We start from the raw sequence: 19,075 nt of genomic DNA, 5'->3' as shown, positions 1-19,075 counted from the left end.
GACTTCCTTTGTTCCGTGCCGATATATGACAAGACTGCGGACGCGGTGACAGACAATTTTGAACACTTGCGAGTGCTTAGGCCTGAATATGAACAATTTGGTGGGTTTCGGCATTTATTAGAGCTGCAAACTTGGATGAACAAGACACAATACTTAGTGGTGTTTAGGCTCGATTCAGAGTTTGCAGCCCACAGTTTGAATCTCGCGTTGCAACAGCTTCGTAAAAACACTCAAAGACGCAGTGACGTGCAGTGACATCGACACTTGGGGTAGCAGTCAGTGGCGTGCTCAAGCAGGGGGAGGTTGGTGTGGGTCACACCCCTCCCTTCCTTTAGGGCCCAGTATTCCTATAAAAAAGAAGAATGTCAGTAACAGGAAAAGATTGCAAAATGAGTGAGTGAGTACTTAAAAAGTACACGTAATCCCCACCCACATTCGAAAATAAAAAAAATGATTTGATTTGACTCTAAGCCAGAGATCCTGGGTTCGAATCTCGTCTTGGCCATGGTATTCTTTGTGTGTGTCCCTTCATCGATTTTATCGTACCAAAAGTGGCTGAAAAGCGAAGTAAAATAAACCAAATCGAGCAATCAATCAATGATTTTATTTTATTTTTGTTACTTAGCGTCGCTTTTTTGTCACATTTTGTTAATTGCGAAGATGATAGGATAAAATTAATGAAGGGACAAACACAAAGATCACCCATGCCCAGGTCGGGGTTCGAACCCGGAACTCCTGATGTCCTTTGTAGAGCCTTAGAATTAGCAAGCTGTGATAACCACTCCCCGACGGTTGGTTGATTTGGTGTTTTAAGTCCACTTTATGCACAGAAACAAAACAGGTACCAAAACACACTTTTTTGTAGTTTCTTCAATATTATTCATTTGGCTTCTTGAGTTCTGAGATACATTTTCATTCCACATTATTTCATTATTCACTGCAGAGTACAACACATAGGTACAAGAATGCACGCTCATCACGGGTTCGAATCCTGGCCTGGATTGTTCATATGAGGTTCCTGCATCAATTTCATCATATCATCACTCATCCTTTTCGCGATAACCAAATGTGGCAGAAAAGAGAAGTAAAATAAACCAAACCAACAACAATATGAACGAACGTTCTTGCCCAAATAAATACATCCGTTAGAGGCCAAGAGATTAGTATATTTAAATAAAACACTACTAAAACGAGAGTGAGAGAGAGCCTGAGCACATATTTCTAATTTAATCATTATATATTCCATATTTGAAATAAAAAGAAAGAAAACATAACATTATTGTCTGCACATAACACGTTCCCATTTCATAAATAATAAAACTACATCCCATATTATACATACGTACATATTGTACAACATGTAAAAGGTTGTGTAAATACAGAAGAATACTGCAGAAAATTTTACCCTGAGTTCTTTAGAGGATTTACATAAAAAATCTTTGAGAAACCAATCCCCTATCTGTCCTATCTGTCAACCATTGCAGCGGGGGGGGGGGGGGGGCAAGAGAGGTAGAGGTAGAAATCTTCCTTTTCCTTGGGTCGGCCGTTTCTACCTGGAAACTGGTCAGGCAGACGAAGAGCGAGCTAGGGTAACCACAGCCAGCTTTGCCCGTAGATCACGCCGATGGACGACAAGCATGTGGAAAAGGAAGTGTTGCATATGAACTGTGGCTTTAACAAGACAGTAAATATTGTGATTTGAAAATAATTCGAGATGTGAGATTTATTGATCTATCTCTGCTAGACTAGCTACTCCTCAGTGCACGTCACTGCAAAGACACCATAGATGTTTTGATTCCTGATGAGAAGAAATGGACAACACACATACTGAGATGCAATGTTAATACATGGAAACAGGAGTCGAGTGGTAAAAATGTTCCAATTTCACGTTCTGATTAGAATGGCAGCCTTAAACAGTGGCGACGATTTAGGGGATAGCTTCTCCCCATTTTTTTGCCTCCACACTATCACTGTGGCCTCTTAATGCTAAGCCTTGTCCCTCCCCCATTTTGGATCCCAGTTGCCACTTGTGAGGTTCTATCTATACCCCTTAAAAAGATGGTGTTCAGCCCCCCCCCCCCCCCCGAAGGAATTCCTGGATACGTGCCTGGTGAAACATGCAATTTCCAACTGACATTCCCTTTCCACCATCAGAGGGGAGGAGTATGTCTGTACGGATCAATGTGGAGAAAATGCAGTAGGTGGGGAATACTTATGTTTATAAAATATGCTGCACCTTAGAGAAACATTTAATTTTAGCAATATAATTTTGAAAGAGTACTACAGCCTTCTCTTAAAAATGAATGTTAAACTAAAATTATATGAAGGGCTCAGGGTTGGCATTGGGGGTAAAACATGGCAACATTTTGGTCATTATTGACTTCATTGAGGAGGAAGGTCATTAGAAGCTATACGGCAGTAAATAAATTGTTTTTGTGTTTATCAATTTCAGAAGCATTCGGGTCCAATGCAAATATTGTGACATGGGAATTACACGAATATTGAAGGATGGATCTTTTACTTTGTAACTCAATGACAATTTCAGAGACAATTTCTGAACCTCTTCCTACAGTCAAGTCTGTCAGTTCACACACTCTCTATTCAATTAAAACCTCCCCTGAAGAAGTAAAATCTCTCCTCTCCTCTTTGCCATTGCGCCGGTCCTTAGCCCCAGATGGAATTTCGACAATTTTTCTTCGTAAAACTGCTGACTCCTTGGCTCACCCTCTGTGCCTCTTACTTAATAACTGTTTTTCTACAGGTGTGTTTCCCGGCTTGTTCAAACGTGCCAATATTGTGCCTATCTACAAATCTGGAGACAAAAATTCCACTAATTCATACAGACTGATCTCTCTTTTGTCACCTCTCTCCATTGTCTGTGAGAAAATAATTAAAGACAGGTTGCTAAAGTTTACATCTCCACTTATAAATACTGCTCAGAATGTTTTCCTTCCACGCAGCTCTTGCTTGACCAATCTATCGGTATTACTTTCACATGCTACTCAGTCTATCTCAAATAATTCCCAGCTTGACGTTATATATTTGGACATTTCAAGAGCCTTCAATAAAATAATCATAATCTCCTTCTTCATAAATTACAATCCAGATTTAACATCCATGGGAAATTTCTATCCTTACTACAAGACTATCTGAGTGCACGAGAGCAGCGTGTTATCCTTCCTGGCACCTCTTCCAGCTTTCTTCCCGTTTAGTCTGGAGTTCCCCAAGGGAGCATCTTAGGCCCACTTTTGTTTCTTCTTTACATGGATGATCTCCCCGACAGACTGTCCTCACTCCCTATAAATATACTTCTGTTTGCTGATGACTGTAAACTCTTCACAGAAATCTCATCAGAACACGATGCTTTAATCTTATAGCAAGCTCTTACAGAACTACTTGTGTGGTGTCGCCAGTGGAAACTTCAATTGAATCCTAAGAAATGCTCCTGCCTCACCATTTCCCTAAGAAGGAACAAACTAGATTCTGCTTACTATCTTGAAAACAATCCCATCAAAAAAGTTTCCTCTCAAAAAGATCTCAAGAGTTATCATCAACGAAAAACTAAACTTTAATGAGCACATTACGAACACTACTAAAAGAGCAATGCATCTTCTCAGTCTTCTGTACAGGTTCACTGAAATCCAAAACCAATCATCAATCAGCATATTTTACAAATCCCTTATCTCCCCCATTCTTAAATACTGCTCTCCTATCTGGACCATGGCTTCAAAAACAAATCTTTCCCGGATTGATTCTGTTCTCAACTTTTTCCTCGCCATTGCTCGCCACAGAATACCTTCTCTGAGGCACCTTTACAAAACAGACATTATGTCTGTCTTCAATATCCAACCACCACACACTCGTAGTGAATTAGCAGACATGAAATTCTTGCACAAAATCATGAATGGTAAAATTAAATCCGAATTTCTGCTCAACAAATTTCATCTACGTGTTCCCGCACGGCCAACCCGCAACGTAAGCTCTTCCACAATCCCACCACAAGGCTCTCCCTTCTACGGTCTCTTTTCTACAGGCTTCCTCACTCTTATAATAACCTGCCTCCAAATGTGGACATATTCTTGCCAGAACAAAGTTTTAGAAAATTGTTAACGATATATGTATAATTTTGATTTGTTTTCTGTGCCATCTTGTACTCTTATTTGTTGTTGTTGTTATTGTTATTTTCCTGCTGTTACTGTTTCAGTGTAAAATGGTCATTCAGTACTGTATCTGAAACTTTAGGTAAAATAAAATAAAAAAAAGAAATATCACTTACCATGTTTTACCCTCTCCCTCCGGGTCCTACATGTGTAAAACAAGTACACAGAAGCAAATTACTAACTTTTGCCTGTGTATTTATTACTTTCTTTCATTCACCACAACATGAACATAAAATTATATTTTTCGCATATATAACTTCATTTCAGTCAGTTATATTATGTTAATTATTATAAGGGCATTGCAGGAACATAACTTGAAACTGGAGTGTGTTTTTGAGAGTTAATCCTATTATGGGGGGCAATAGGCTTTGTTTGTCCAGGAAGTTTCATCCAACAACTGGTTTAGTAGACACTATTAAAACAGAATGAATAGTTTGGGAATATGTGAGAGACTAGATGTAAGGCTTGTGTTGCGGCAATAAACCTCTAGGTTTAGGAATACCAGATAATTAGTTAACCTGAGAACTGTAAGACAGAATTGTGATGTAAGAGGTGGCACCTGCGTGTTCTGGACCCAAAACTTTATTCTTCTACCATTTCTAAAGCACCTATTTTTCTATGCATTGGCTGACAATCCCGTACGGTCTCTAATGTCTTACAAAACAGAAGAATATTGTGTCAATTATTCTTTGAGATTCAGAATGTGAAGAATAGAATGAAAAAGAAATGTACTGAAAAGTCACAACATAGCATGGAGATCAGGGAGAGAGAAAAGGTTTATGGAAAAATCACCCAATTAAAAACATATTTTAAAAGAAATATGATACTACTACTGTATTTGTCCGATACGCACATAACTCCAGGGACAGTCAACATGAAAACATAATGGCGTGACACTGCATAAAGTTACATTAGGAGTGGCAATGGTTGGAAAGGACCAGAAAAAAAAAAAGTAGCCAGAAATTCTTGTACCCGTGGTTCCTGGAATAATGCATGTGTTATGAGGTGATAAGAGGGACTGGCTCTACCAAATCTGCAGAATGACCTATTTCATTTGGTTTTGGTTTTGGGTCTAATCCACCGAGGTGCCACCTCTCGAGAGTTGAATGAACTCTGCAAAAACACAGGCTTTTGAGGACAAAGGCAGCCTTTTCTTTGGATGACACCAAATCAGCTATTTCATTCTATAGGCTCATGATGCTGGGTCATCACCAAAATTATGAGACTCCCAACATGGATCAACCCTGGAACCAATTACACCAATAGCTCTTGTATCACCTGCAAGCGAACTAACCATTTGCCTGCGTAGGAGTGGAGCAAAAATCTAGTCATCTCTTAACTTTGTGTCCGATGATAAGAAGAAAAAAAAACAGTAGCTGTTAAAACATGAGACGTAGCAGAAAATATGTGTATAGAGAATATTTTCCACTATTTCTCATGTGTTTTGTACTAAATTCAATTACCACACCAAAATTACTGCAAGAATTTTATTGAAAAGAAAAAGTTGTGATACATAATCATCAGCAATAAGTGATGTAATAAACAGTCATTTACCAACAACCTTTATAATTCAGTCTTAGAAAACAAGGAACAAATCCCAGAACTCAATTTCTGTAAATGCAATTAAAATAGGTACTTTTTCAGCTTCGATAACACACATTTCATTAGAATGGAAGACTTCTCACTAAATACTTTTTAGAAAAAAAATGTAAAAAGAAATATTTTTTGGCTAAAAAATTACACTGGAAATACAACAAAATAATGTAAAGTAACATTTACTTTACCAAATAGTACATGCCAATCAGTCTCCAACTTCACATAATTATTTACTTCAAATAATTTGGGAAGACCAAATATAAAAAATATATGCACAGTATACATATATTGTTTACAGATTCAAAAGATACTCATCTATTAAGTGAAAACAAAAATCGCTAATGTACTTGACTTTGTACAATATTTCACAAAGTGTAATTCACCATGATGAATCCCATAATAGTTGCTCATGCTAAATAAATGTTTTATTTGATTTTAACTATATATTAGCCTAACTTACTTACCAAATTTAAAGAAGAAAAGATATGCCAAATATATTTGCTTTTTTAGCAAGTTCTGAATAAGTAAATAATGCACACCTACTTGTTATTGACTTTTCTATATCATTGCTTCATTTTTAGATGTGAACAATTACTGTAAGTACAAACAAAACATTTTTATCCTGTTTTTCGTGTGTATATTTCATCGACATATTAAAATATGTGTTGTACAAAATACATTTATTGTTCATTATCTTCAGATTCAAATAAGGTAGTCACATCATAGCAAGATTGTGCAAATGTCTTGCATGTCAGAAATAAATGAAATACAAGTACTATATCAAATCAAATAGGAAAACAAATAATTTCATTTCTTCATATTTATTAGAACTACTTGGTGTTTGTACTAACATAATGTGCTAACTTATTTACATTAAAAACAAGGAAAAGTTTTATCACACAGAGTGTTTTCCTTTCACATATGCATCTTCAGGTGATGAACCAGTACATTGTGGAAAAAAAATTCTCTTCTACCTCAGTGAACAGGCGTTCAATTATTTCTGCAACTAGACGATACACTAGGGAAAATATGTCTCTAAAAGCAGTTACAGTTTCAGATAATTGGACATGATATTACATTGTTCCATCAAGATGTTTTATTAAGTCAACATTCACGCTCAAGATTACGAAAGGTCTTCCACGGCCGAAAAAATAATCTCATCTGAAGTTAGGAAAATTTCAACGTCAATAAGGAACTAAGAAATCAACATGATGTGACAAGCAGATGGTACAAAAGGTTGTCAAAGATAGTGCCTAAAGCAATTCCAGCTTCAAGTACTGGACTTATTGAACAAGGGCAGTGTTTCTCCTGAAGATACAAGGTAACTTTTCCTTGTTTTCAATTATTTAAAAAATATCACTAAATTTGGTGAGATAACATAGCACAATGTGCATCCATCTAAAAAAAAAATACTTGTAAAAGAAAAGAGGAAAGACTGAGCTGCTGCTGTTAATAATAAATAAATACCTCTCTCAACCAATAATTTACAAATACACAAATATATTCTTTGCAGCTCATTTGTAACCTTCACAAAATAACATTTCACTTTGATCTCTCTTATTTAGAATAAATTGCAAGTAATGATTTACTTACATATGCAACTTGTTGCAACGCACACTCAATTATCAATTCTCTCACACACTCTCTTGCATACACATGTATCAAATCATGCCACACATAATGGTAATCATTTCTGGTTACCAATATGATATATATAGCATTAGCATTGACACTCGTTGAAAGCTTACATATTTCAAATCTTACCTTCCAGCTTGAAAATACATTTAGCTTTTGAAAAAAATACAGAAAAATATCTTTATCCTTTTGCTACTGATAAGCAAAAGTATTTTTGCACTAAATTCTTTGTTCAGGGGTTGTACCATTACTCCTGTTTACACACAAAAATTTTACTCATACTGCAAACTACCTGACAGTATGACTTCATCACCAGAAGAGAAAATTTTGTTTGCACATAATTACAATGGTTGAAGAGTATTTACATTGCATCATCCTGTACATACTGACTTCAAAAGGTTAGTTTCGTCAGCAACTTTAAACAAAACAACTAGTGTGCAATCAAATTGCACAATTGTTGACTGAAAACTAATATAACCAACCTATTGTGTAAAAAATTCATTGACGTCTACACATGCAATTCATCAACCCAGGCAACAAAATATACTTCTTTTCTCACACATTAAGAGAAACATATGGAACATCAAAACATATGCATGAATGTCATGAACAGGAGTGTATAATAAAATAACAAAAATTTTAATGCTAAATATGTATTTGTTTGGGAGAATTGCCAAACTTACACCACACAGCAATGATTCATTGGAAAAAAAAAGAAAATGTACTAGTCATGATAGCAATTTACTAGTTCACTTACAGCTCTCATTTTAAGAATCGTTAGGATGAAGAGGTATAACAAATTTTGGTCCGAAAGGCGAGTTGTACTTCATACCAACTTCCTTGAATATGTCAAGAGGAAAACTTAAGTTGCACAGGTAAATCTTCCCATTTTCAGGTCCGTAAGAAAGAGGAAGAACAGGTACGAGAGAAAACTTGGTTTCAATGCTCGTGCCAGATGGGGGTGGATCCAACGCTAGAACAGGAGCTCTGTTGTCATTGGCCCACGCTGCTGCAGCCAAGTAAACAGGTTGAGTCCGAGAACGGTGGGATACTCTATGGTCCTCAAGTGCCAGGATAATTAAGTCTACAGGAACAGTTGGCAAATCTGACATATGAAGAAAAACATAACTTATTTAGGGTGTCTACAATTACAGAAAAACAAAATTCCCTGAATTTTCCAGACCAAATCATTAGAGCAATTAGTGTACATGAACATGTTTGGAAGAACATTTTCACTTAACACTCACACTCAAAATTCCACTCATCCAAATAAAAACAACAGAGTAACATGAAGAGAAACTGAACAGTAATTGATTGTTGGTTAGGAGATGGGGAAACAAGTCAATATCAGTAAAATTTAGTACTATTATTCCAGATAACTATCTAACATCACTCAAAAATTGCAACAAGAAAGCCACTCATCGTAATAGATATCTACATGACAAAGAGTTCCAAGCATGGCCCCTCTTCATGGAGTATTTAATACAGTAACTGCCTGTAATACTCAGCATATCAAACTTAAGTATAGTCTTTCCATAACAAATTTAAAATTTCTTGCTTGTTCAATATTTTATTTCTTTGTTTGAAAACCTACTTTTAATGCACTAGTACTCAGCCATTGTATTTTCTATTTTCCATTTAATACCACACACTACTATTCACAGATCATAATGATACTTCTTAAACAATATGTATTACTCCACTAACAATGAAGATGAGAAACCCTGTAGGTATATTATCACAGAAAAATCAAATGCCAACAATGATAACTTTTAGATATTGTCTCATAAAAAGAAGACTTATATTAACATGTTGAATGCCACAATAGAATGTCCTTCGTAAGCAACAAAATCAAAAGGTCTAAAATTTAATACAGGAAAATTTGCTGATGAAAGAATTAAGAAAATTTACCAAATTAAACTGTCAAATAGATTCGATGTTTTGCAGTATCTAAATGATGATGAAAATATAAATGAAACAGACGTAAATAAGAATTGGGAGCACATACGTAATGCAATAGAATCAGCAGCTAAAGAAAGTATAAGATACCATAAACCAAGAAAAAGTAAGCCATGGTTTGATAACGAATGTCATAATCTAATAGAAATAAGAAATCAGGCTAGACTTTGGTGGTTAAATAACTCTGATGATACAAATCTAAGCAATTATAATAGAATAAAGTGAGAAGTTAACCCCAAGTTTAGAAGTAAAAAAAGAGATTACTTGAAAAGTAAAATTAACGAAATTGAAACAAACAGCAAAAACAAAAATATCAGAGATTTATAAAAAGGTATAAATGAATTTAGAAAAGGGTGGCAACCTAAAGTAAACTTGATAAAAGATAAAATCGGTGATTTTTGGCCGATAAAAGCGATATTTTAAATAGATAAAAGAACTACTTTAATGACCTTTTAAATGTTCATGTAGGAGATAAATCAGAAGTAAATGAAGTACACACAACAGAATTTTTAGTTCCAGAACCTAACTTGACTGAAGTTCAAGATGCTATTAAAAGGCTAAAGAATAACAAAGAACCTGGCATTGATTTAATACCAACTGAGTTAATTAAATATGGTGGGAATTCGTTAATATGTCAAATTCATAAATTAATTTGTTTAATATGGAATAAAGAAGAAATCCCTCAACAGTGGAAAGAATCCATAATTGTTCCTGTGTTTAAAAAAGGTGATAAAATGAACTGCAACAATTACCGTGGAATTTCTCTACTCTCAACAACATATAAAATATTATCTAACATTCTTTTAACAAGACTAACCCCATATGCTAATGAAATTATAGGTGATTATCAATGTGGATTTAAACGTAACAGATCAACTACAGATCAAATTTTTCTCATCAGACAGATACTTGAGAAAAAGTGGGAATATAATCTAAGTGTCCATCAGCTATTCATTGATTTCAGAAAGCATATGATTCAGTCAAAAGAGATAAATTATATAATAGATTAGTCGAGTTTGGAATACCTAAAAAGCTTGTTAATATGATAAAAGTATGCACCAGTGAAACAGAAAGTAAAATTCGTGTGATTATTAATGTGTCTGACAAATTTACAATTCATGATGGGTTAAAACAAGGAGATGCATTATCTCCATTGCACTTTAATTTTGCCTTAGAATATGCTGTTAGGAAGGTAAAACAAACTAACGAAAGACTAAAATTAAATTGTGTGACGCAGTTGTTAAGCATATGCAGATTATGTAGACTTATTAGGGGATGATATAAATACAATTAAGAATAATGCTAAAATATTTTTCAAAGCAGCTAAAGATATAGGTTTGGAAGTATACAAAGAGAAAACTAAATATATGCTTACAGGCCGATACCAAGTGTTAGGTAATAATCAAAACCTAATTATTGATAACAACTCGTTTGAACCAGTTTCCAAATTCAAGTACTTAGGAGTAATACTAACAAATGAAAATGATATTAAAGAGGAAATAGAAAGCAGGCTTAATACAGGAAATGCATGTTAGTTTTCTCTTCATAAACTTTTATCTTCTCGTTTAATATCTAAGAAACTAAAAGTTAAAATATACAAAACTAATTTTGCCTGTATTATTATATGGATGCGAAACTGGTCTCTTACATTGAAAGAGGAACATAAATTGAGAGTATTTGAAAATAAGATCCTTAGGAAAATATTTGGACCTAAAAGGGATGAGAAGACAGGTGAGTGGAGAAGGTTACATAATTAAGAACTACATAATTTGTATTCATGTCCAGATATTATTAGAATGATTAAATCAAGAAGACTTAGGTGGGCAGGCCATATGGCATGAATGGGAGAGGAAAGAAGAGTTTACAGAATTCTTGTTGGGAAACCTGATGGTAAAAGACCTGTAGAAAGACCAAGACTAAGATGGAGGGATAACGTTGAGATGTATACCGCGTTTGTTAGAACCTGTCCCGTTTCCCACGTTAGCGATCGCTCAACAGTTTCGGTGCCAATGAGAAACGAGGAAAAAATCGTCTGCTGGGCAGCGAGGAGCGAATAGAAGCCAGAAGAGAGGCGCTTACGTAGACACTGTTGAGACGTTGCGTATTTTAATTGGCTGCCTGGCTTTGACTTTCCCCAGCACGGAGAAAAGCTAGCGACCAGCTAGCGTGGGAACGGGGACAGGTTGTAACAAACGCGGTATACCTAAAGGAAATTGGTAGGGATGGAAAAAGAGTATATAGATCTTGCTCAGGATAGGGACAGATGGAAGGCCTTTGTTGCTGCAGCCATGAACCTTCAGGTTTGAGAAGGCTAGAGAGTTAGTTAATATATTTACTTGTTTTAACCAAAATGAGGAATAAAATTGTGAAACATGGTGACTCTCATTAAGCAAGCAGCTACCCTAGCTAAATAAAATACATTGGGTTTACATGATATTAATTGTAGAGCAAAACTCAAATACAAATTGTGCTATATTTTCTGTTACCAGAACAATGGATTACAAAAGTTTATTTTTTAAGTGCTGAAAAGCGAATCTCCTCCTGTTGTCGTTCACTATTGAATGAATGGATTTCACCATGAAAGCTTAAGCTTGCATTCTGTATTGTTGACAAGAATGTTAGAACAACAGACACATTGTCTATTTTCAAGATTTGAAATAAATGCAGTAATAGTATGAATGTAGAATATTTATATCTGTTAGAAAAGGTTTGAAAATATGGAAATTATATGTAAAATGTGCGCTGAAAGCTAATATATGTAGAAATATGGGAAATACATATAGCATTTTTTGAGCTTACATACTATGATTCACAAAGATGATACAAAATAACATTGAATTTATCATCACATGCAGATATGTATTTACATATAAATATGATCTCTGGCAATCACAATGAGGATGAATTGATTATGTAAACCATGTCGTTTGACTTTTGCCCTCTCCTACGCACGGCTTAATTTCAAAACTCACCTTTTATGCTGCTAATGAGCTTATTTCTTGTAAGCTTAAAGAGTGCAATTTCAATAACAACATGTGGAGGGACATGCATTGGATCTGTAAGAAAAACTACAGTCTTCACTCCATGACTAGCCAACTGGCGTGCACAATTAATTCCCATGGCACCTTGGTTGTGAGGGCCACACAATGCAACAACTATTGGCCACTGATGAACATTATGTGGGTTAAGCCTGTAATGAAGATGCCAATGTTAAATCACTGGAATATGTTGAAATGCATGCATGTTTTGTACTGAAGTAAACACAGAAGTATCAACATAAATAAAGACATAATTGCAAATTTAATAGTAATCCTTTTTGGCTTGTTATTGTATTAATCCACTCACCAAGTGCAAGCTTGATAAAGTTTTGAGAACCATGGAGGTTTTTCTTTTCTATAATTAGTGAACACAGACAATTCCATGCAGGTAAAACAGAAATGCTTTAAATCAAGCAAAATCAGGGTTGGCTCTTTAGCTCAGTTGGTAGAGCAGGGACGTCGGAACTTATTTTGGAATGGGGGGGGGGGGGGCAGGCTTTTCAAATCCAACAAGTTTTTACATCTTGCCCCCTATATGATAGAGAACGTTTATTTATTTAAGCAATTGAATTTGATTTTGGCATCGGGGTAATTTTCGATAGTTTCCAAATATCTGCAAATGTTGCACTAGATTGAACAGCGTGAGTATCTCGCCGCATCCTTTAAGTATATAAGGCAGAATTTTATCGGAACCAGTAGATTTTTTCGGCTTAAGATTTTTTATGGCATCTTCGATTTCTTTAAGACTAATATCTGATAGATTTAAGTTATCGATTTCACTGCAAGATTGAATATTCAAAGTCTTATTTGTTGAATCATCTTGCTGGTACACCAATTGAAAATATTTAGCAAACACTGTAGTTACTTCTGAAGTGTCACAAAGTATTTTACCTTGATATTAAAAAAGTTCTGATCTTTTCTGTTTTTTCATATTTTTGGCAAAGCTGAAAATTATATTAGGGGCATGAAATATGTTACATTCTGTACTTGAAATATAATGCGTATATGCTTTTTGTATCTCTTGTTTAACAATATTCCTAAGTTCTTTCAATTTCTGATAATGATATACAGCGTAGGGAGTGTCATTTTTCCATTTTTTCCTGTGATATGCTTTTTTCTTGATATTCTTAATAATTTCCCGTGAGAACCAACCCGGAAATCTCTTTGGTTGAATTTTTGTTGCACGTACGCATTTCTTGAATACATCATACACCATATCATAAAACTTATCAGTAGTGGCATTAATATTAGTGTATTTCTTCAGATCATCCCAATTCACAGATCTCATAAGATTATACATTTTTAAGAAAGCTGCATTCCTAAAGTTATAGTTATATTCTGTCTGATGTGAATTTTTTATGATAGGTTTAAGTTTAGTCTCGGATATGTCAATATTTAAAGCTGGGTGATGAATGTCTTCTGGAACGAGAGGATTGGATTCCCTTGTTACTGTTATGCTATTAATATTACTTAACACTAAATCTAACGTTCGTTCATTATCAATTTTATGTCATTGAAGCTATTTAGTTGGTGGAGTGACATGAAATGACTCAATTCTACGCAAGCTTTGTTTGAGAATAAGAGATTATGATACGTCCCTGTTATCTGAGGGAAATTAAAATCCCCTGCAATAATCCCTGCTCATAAAGTGATTCTAAAGTTTGATAGAAGGAACTGTATACAGATCAACTCGTATTTGGGGGAAATAGGCTACACAAATATACATATTTGTTTCAGGGTTGGCCCAGGTGGGCCCAGCCCAGTTTTCCCCATGCAGGTTTCTTCAGAAACACCCACCTTGAAAAAACCCAGCCAAAAAGTGCTTTTTTTTCAGAAAAGGTTGTAAATTATTGCTTTAAATACTTGTGAGGTTCTACAATTCTGAAATTTTTCTGGAAAACTTGTAAAGGAGAGCTTATAATGCTAAAAATAATGAATGTAGTACAAGTCATAGTGGGTTTTTCAGACAACTTTCCTCAAATCATGATAAAAATGGACTTTTAACAGAAATAAAAATAACACATATCCAAGGAACAAAAAAGAAAAGTATCAGAAATTTTTAGTTGAAACGTTTGCATTGATTGATGCAGCATAGTTGAACAAAGCTTATAATTTTAAAATGTTTTAGCTTTTTGGTTATCAGTCACTTCCTTATGCAGAGGAGTAATAGTGACACATCATAGTTTCAACTGTGATGATCAATTGATACAATAAATTTTTTGCATGTTTAAGTATTACAAGGGAGAATTGAGTACATTTTATTGAAATGTCATTAATTGTGGCATAATTAAATCGGAACATTCTTTAAATGATTTTTCTCATTTCTCATCATAATGCAGGCACGTATCCAGGAATTCCTTTCGGGGGGGGGCTCAACACCATTTTTTAAGGGGTATAGTAAGAACCTCACAATTGTATGTTTAAGACCAGTGGTGGCAATTGGGTTCCAAAACGGGGGGGGGGGGGGGGGGGGGTGCGGAAGGCGTTGCAAGGAAAGTTTACTTTCTCTTGGTAGCCAAGGCTTAACATTAAGAGGCCATAATTTTGAAGCAGAAAAATAAAAAATGGGGAGCAACTATCCCTTAAATCGTTGCCACTGTAAGGCTATCATTTTAATCAGAACGTGAAATCGGAACATTTTTTACCACTCGACTCCTCTGTTTCCATGCATTAATAATGTGTGCCGGAACCATCTCAGTATGTGTGTTTGTCCATTTCTTCTCATCAGGTATAAAAACATCTATGGTATCTTTGAGTGTTTTTACGAAGCTGTTACACATGCACAGGATGGACAATCCACTCGACAATGCGAGATTCAAATTGTGGGTTGCGAACTGGACGCAGACAGCTCTCGAATATTTCTCTCTGATTCGAGCCTGAACACCACTAATGTGTCTTGTCCTCCCATTTTTTCAGATCTTATAAAAGCCGAAACCCACCAAATTGTTCAGATTCAGGCCTTAGCACTCACAAGTGTTCAAAAATGCCTGTCACAGCTTCCGCTGTCTTGTTATATATCGGGCGAAACAAAGGAAGTCTTGTCGAATACAGGTGGATCACGAAACAATTAATCCATAATGAAAACCCTTCCGTTCCCAACACATCTAATGTTTCGTCTCCCAGTATGATCAAATGCTTACTCATTTATCTCCAGTGACGTGCCCAAGGGAGGGTTGGTGAGGTAATAACCCCATTTGACCCTACAGGTTTGAATATGATCCTTTAGGGTGCTGTCGTCTGCCTGCCTTCACACCTAACCTTAACAAGGCCCTAATTTTTCATCCTTGTGACTTGGATTTTCAAGACTTAGAAAGGTTTCAGACCGAAGGGACACGCGATACATGTCGATTGGAATGGGCCAATCAACAGCAACGTTTCACACCGTAGCGACACAAAAGGCCGCACAAACCTAATCTTCAGGCGACACGGTGTGAAATCTCCCTTATTAGGCCACTGTCATTGTCACCTTGAAGTAGTAGCTCTTGTTGACCACAGAAAAAAATTATCCTCAACCGGTGATAATGCTCCTCAGTTTTCTTCTCTCTCCTATATTTTCTGTGCTTGTTCACTATACAGGCAACACCTTACGATTTGATATACACAGGACATGTACTATGTAGACATTTTAACGAAAAATCGGTTGAAGTCAGGTATGACTAGGTGGCTCAGTTGGCAGAGCCCTGATTTGGGTCCTGGTAGAGCCTGCAATTTCCGCCTAAAATGTCTACATATGCAACATCTTCTTGCTTTCTCTTCTCGACATTCATAAAATTTTCGGCTGTCTCTTTATGGTAGTTAAGTGTTTGAATGTGTTTCGAACCCAGTAGGCTTAAACAAAAGTATTTTTTTAAATCATGAAATTCTCAGACTGCATACTGATGAAATATTCACTTTAGAGAGAGAGAGAGAGAGAGAGAGAGAGAAAGAGAGAGAGGCCTTGATCTCTTCGGCCCTCGAACCGAGCTAGCACTACTCTGAGGCCCCGGAAGTTCTGCTGTCGTCAATGTCTTCATTTTCGAATCACTATATCTTATAAAGCAACCAGAGGACGCTGACTGATCTGATCACCAATCGACTGTATGAATTGTCACACTTACCTCTGAAATCTCATTAACCGATTCTTTGTACAGATCAATCGAAAAATTGAATCTGCGTATTTATATCCTCATTATCTTGTAGAACGTTCCGCAGATAAAACGATTCGTTAATATCGCCAGTAATTGACTCCTCTCATTCAAGAACGAACCCTCTCCCGCCTTCGAGAGATTAGAAATTAGAACGAATCGCCCTACGTGTGGCTCTACCTTTGTTGTGCAGCTTCCAAATGCTGACAAGTCTCTACATAGTCCTCAAGTGCGCTGAAACAACACCGGAAGCGCAAGGAAAGTGTACGTGCAATATTACCAACAACAGGGTTATAGAACATTCTCCGTCTTGCCTCGATACTTGTCTATCTCCTTAAATCATCGTCACATTATTCAAAAAGCCAAAAACCTAATTTTATCTAGTGTAAAATAAAAAAAATCCTGGGGGGGGGGGGGGCTCGAGCCACATCAACCCCACCTTGGATACGTGCTATTAACAATAACAGGGTTTTAGCACATTCTCCATCTTGTCTCGATAATTATTTCTCCCAAATTATCATGACATTATTCAAGAAGCCAAAATCCTAATTTTATCTAGTGTAAACAGAAAAAAAATCCTGAAGGGGGGCTCAAGCCTCCTGATTCCCACCTTGGATACGTGCTATTGACAATAATAGGGTTATAGAACACTCTCCGTCTTGTCTCGATAATTATTTCTCTCAGATTTATAAATTTATTATCTTCACATTATTAAAGACGCCAAAAATCTAATTTTATCTAGTGTAAATTTAAAAATTTCCTGAGGGGGGGGGGGGCTCGAGCTATTAATAATAACAGGGGTATAAAACATGCTCCCTCTTGCCTCGATAATTATCTCTCTCCTTACATTATTTTCACATTATTTAAGAAGCGAAAAACCTAATTTTATCTAACGTAAAGTGAAAAATTTCCTTGGGAGAGGGTCGAGCCCCTGTGACCCATCTTGGATACGTGCTATTATCAATAACAGGGTTACGGAACATTCTTAGTCTTGCCTCGATAATTATTTCTTTCCTTAAATTATTGTCACATTATTTTATTTCACACCACAAGAAACAAAAAAAACTCATTTTATCTAGTGTAAACCTAAAACTTTCGGGGGGGGGGGCTCGAGCCCCCTAATGGGTTGCTTGCCTATGCAAGATGAATGTTATTTATGTCTGGTTAGAAGCTTGTTACCCGTGTAAGTCTTGCACCTTTATGATCTACCACAATTTCAGTTTTGTCTTACTTTTTTAAGGGTGTATAGGGTACTCAAGTAAATACAGTGTACATTATACTTTCATATTTTTATCATTTTTGAAATTTTCAAACCCTTGAATAGGCTATATTTTTGAGCTTTGTGCATGAAACTTACAGGAGCATTATGTACTTGCACTATAATTTGACAATAAAATTATCCAAACATGGTGCATGAGTTAGAGTGAATACGCAGAAGTAGAGACATTGAATTTTCGCGATGCGCAAAATTGCGAAATGTGAAAAAAAGAGGCAATTTTGAACATTCTGCTGGTAACTACACCCCCAATGATGAAATATGCATGAGTTTTATTCGCGAAGTAATGCGAAATGTGTGCTTTTCCAAGAAATAACCATGAAATATCATCAAAAAAACATGAAAAAACTGGCAATCGAGGTTGTGCGCGCAAACTGTCGATTTGTAATGAAACGTTTGCCTAAAGTTTCCTACCACTTGCAGCTGAAGAATGTTTTATCTTCGATCACATCAGGAAGACGCTGCAAATTGAGATTTCCTATGCACATAATCTCAGTTCGAAAACTTTGCTCCCTGTCAAGCTGCATTCCTTTCTTCCCCCGAATGTCTACCCCACTTCCAGTTTCATTGAACTTGCTAGCTGTAGCAGCGATAAGATTAGTCTGTTCCCCCACATCAAGGGAAACAATAGTGTCATTTGTGTTCAGTCATGAATGAATTTTGTTTATCATCATGTGATTTTCAACATGTGTTTGTGTATGTGCAGTAGTGATTATTTTATTTGTTGGACAGCAAGAATATCCTTTAAATATATACAACGAATAAATCACTTGAGATATGCAATTTAGGAATGAAGTGATTTTGTGTTGATGTTTTATTTTTGGTTGGACAGCTAAGTACTTGTGTATGTGTACAGTATATAAAAATGAAGTAGTTTATCAATTTATAGCTCTTTTGTATGTTGTTTCCTCTCATAATGAAAAAGTGTGTGTCAATTTTTTTTTCCACCGCTGGTATATACCACTGATTTAACATTTTATTTACCGCTCTCCACAGTTTTTATTTACCATAAATTTGTCTCCCTATGCAGAAGGATCTCATCTGTTTAGTGGCCATGATAACTGCAGTAAATTTACAATCATTTAGTCAAAATTATTTGTGCAGTTAGAGAACTTGAGAGTTAAATTGGACTATGTGTGTCAACATGGTGGATGAAAAACTGATTTTCTATGCTATCCTCTACACTTTTTTTTTGTTCAAAATTGTCTAGAATACATTTTCAGAGTATATGGAATTAAACTGAGTTATTTTAAAGATTTCATTTGTCCGCAATTTTGGAGTAAAACT

The 19,075-nt window shown here is 35.8% G+C and overlaps 1 protein-coding gene across 1 annotated transcript in view; it reads right to left on the bottom strand.

Annotated features, from left to right (window-relative positions):
• Positions 1-5,633: 5,633 nt before the first annotated feature.
• LOC145994668 (enhancer of mRNA-decapping protein 3-like) overlaps positions 5,634-19,075 on the bottom strand; it is a 29,239-nt gene continuing 15,797 nt past the window's right edge. Inside the window, exons 7-8 of the mRNA XM_083130796.1 lie at positions 12,323-12,540; positions 5,634-8,496 (exon numbers count right to left, since the gene is read on the bottom strand). Of these exons, the coding sequence (XP_082986922.1) occupies positions 8,159-8,496; positions 12,323-12,540 (556 nt within the window). The 3' untranslated portion in view covers positions 5,634-8,158. The remainder of the gene's footprint in view (positions 8,497-12,322; positions 12,541-19,075) is intronic.

The sequence above is a fragment of the Lepisma saccharinum genome, chromosome 11 (genome assembly GCF_977018435.1).
Source record: "Lepisma saccharinum chromosome 11, izLepSacc3.1, whole genome shotgun sequence".
Classification (NCBI taxonomy): Eukaryota; Metazoa; Arthropoda; class Insecta; order Zygentoma; family Lepismatidae; genus Lepisma; species Lepisma saccharinum.
This window is presented reverse-complemented; position numbering and strand designations above follow the sequence as displayed.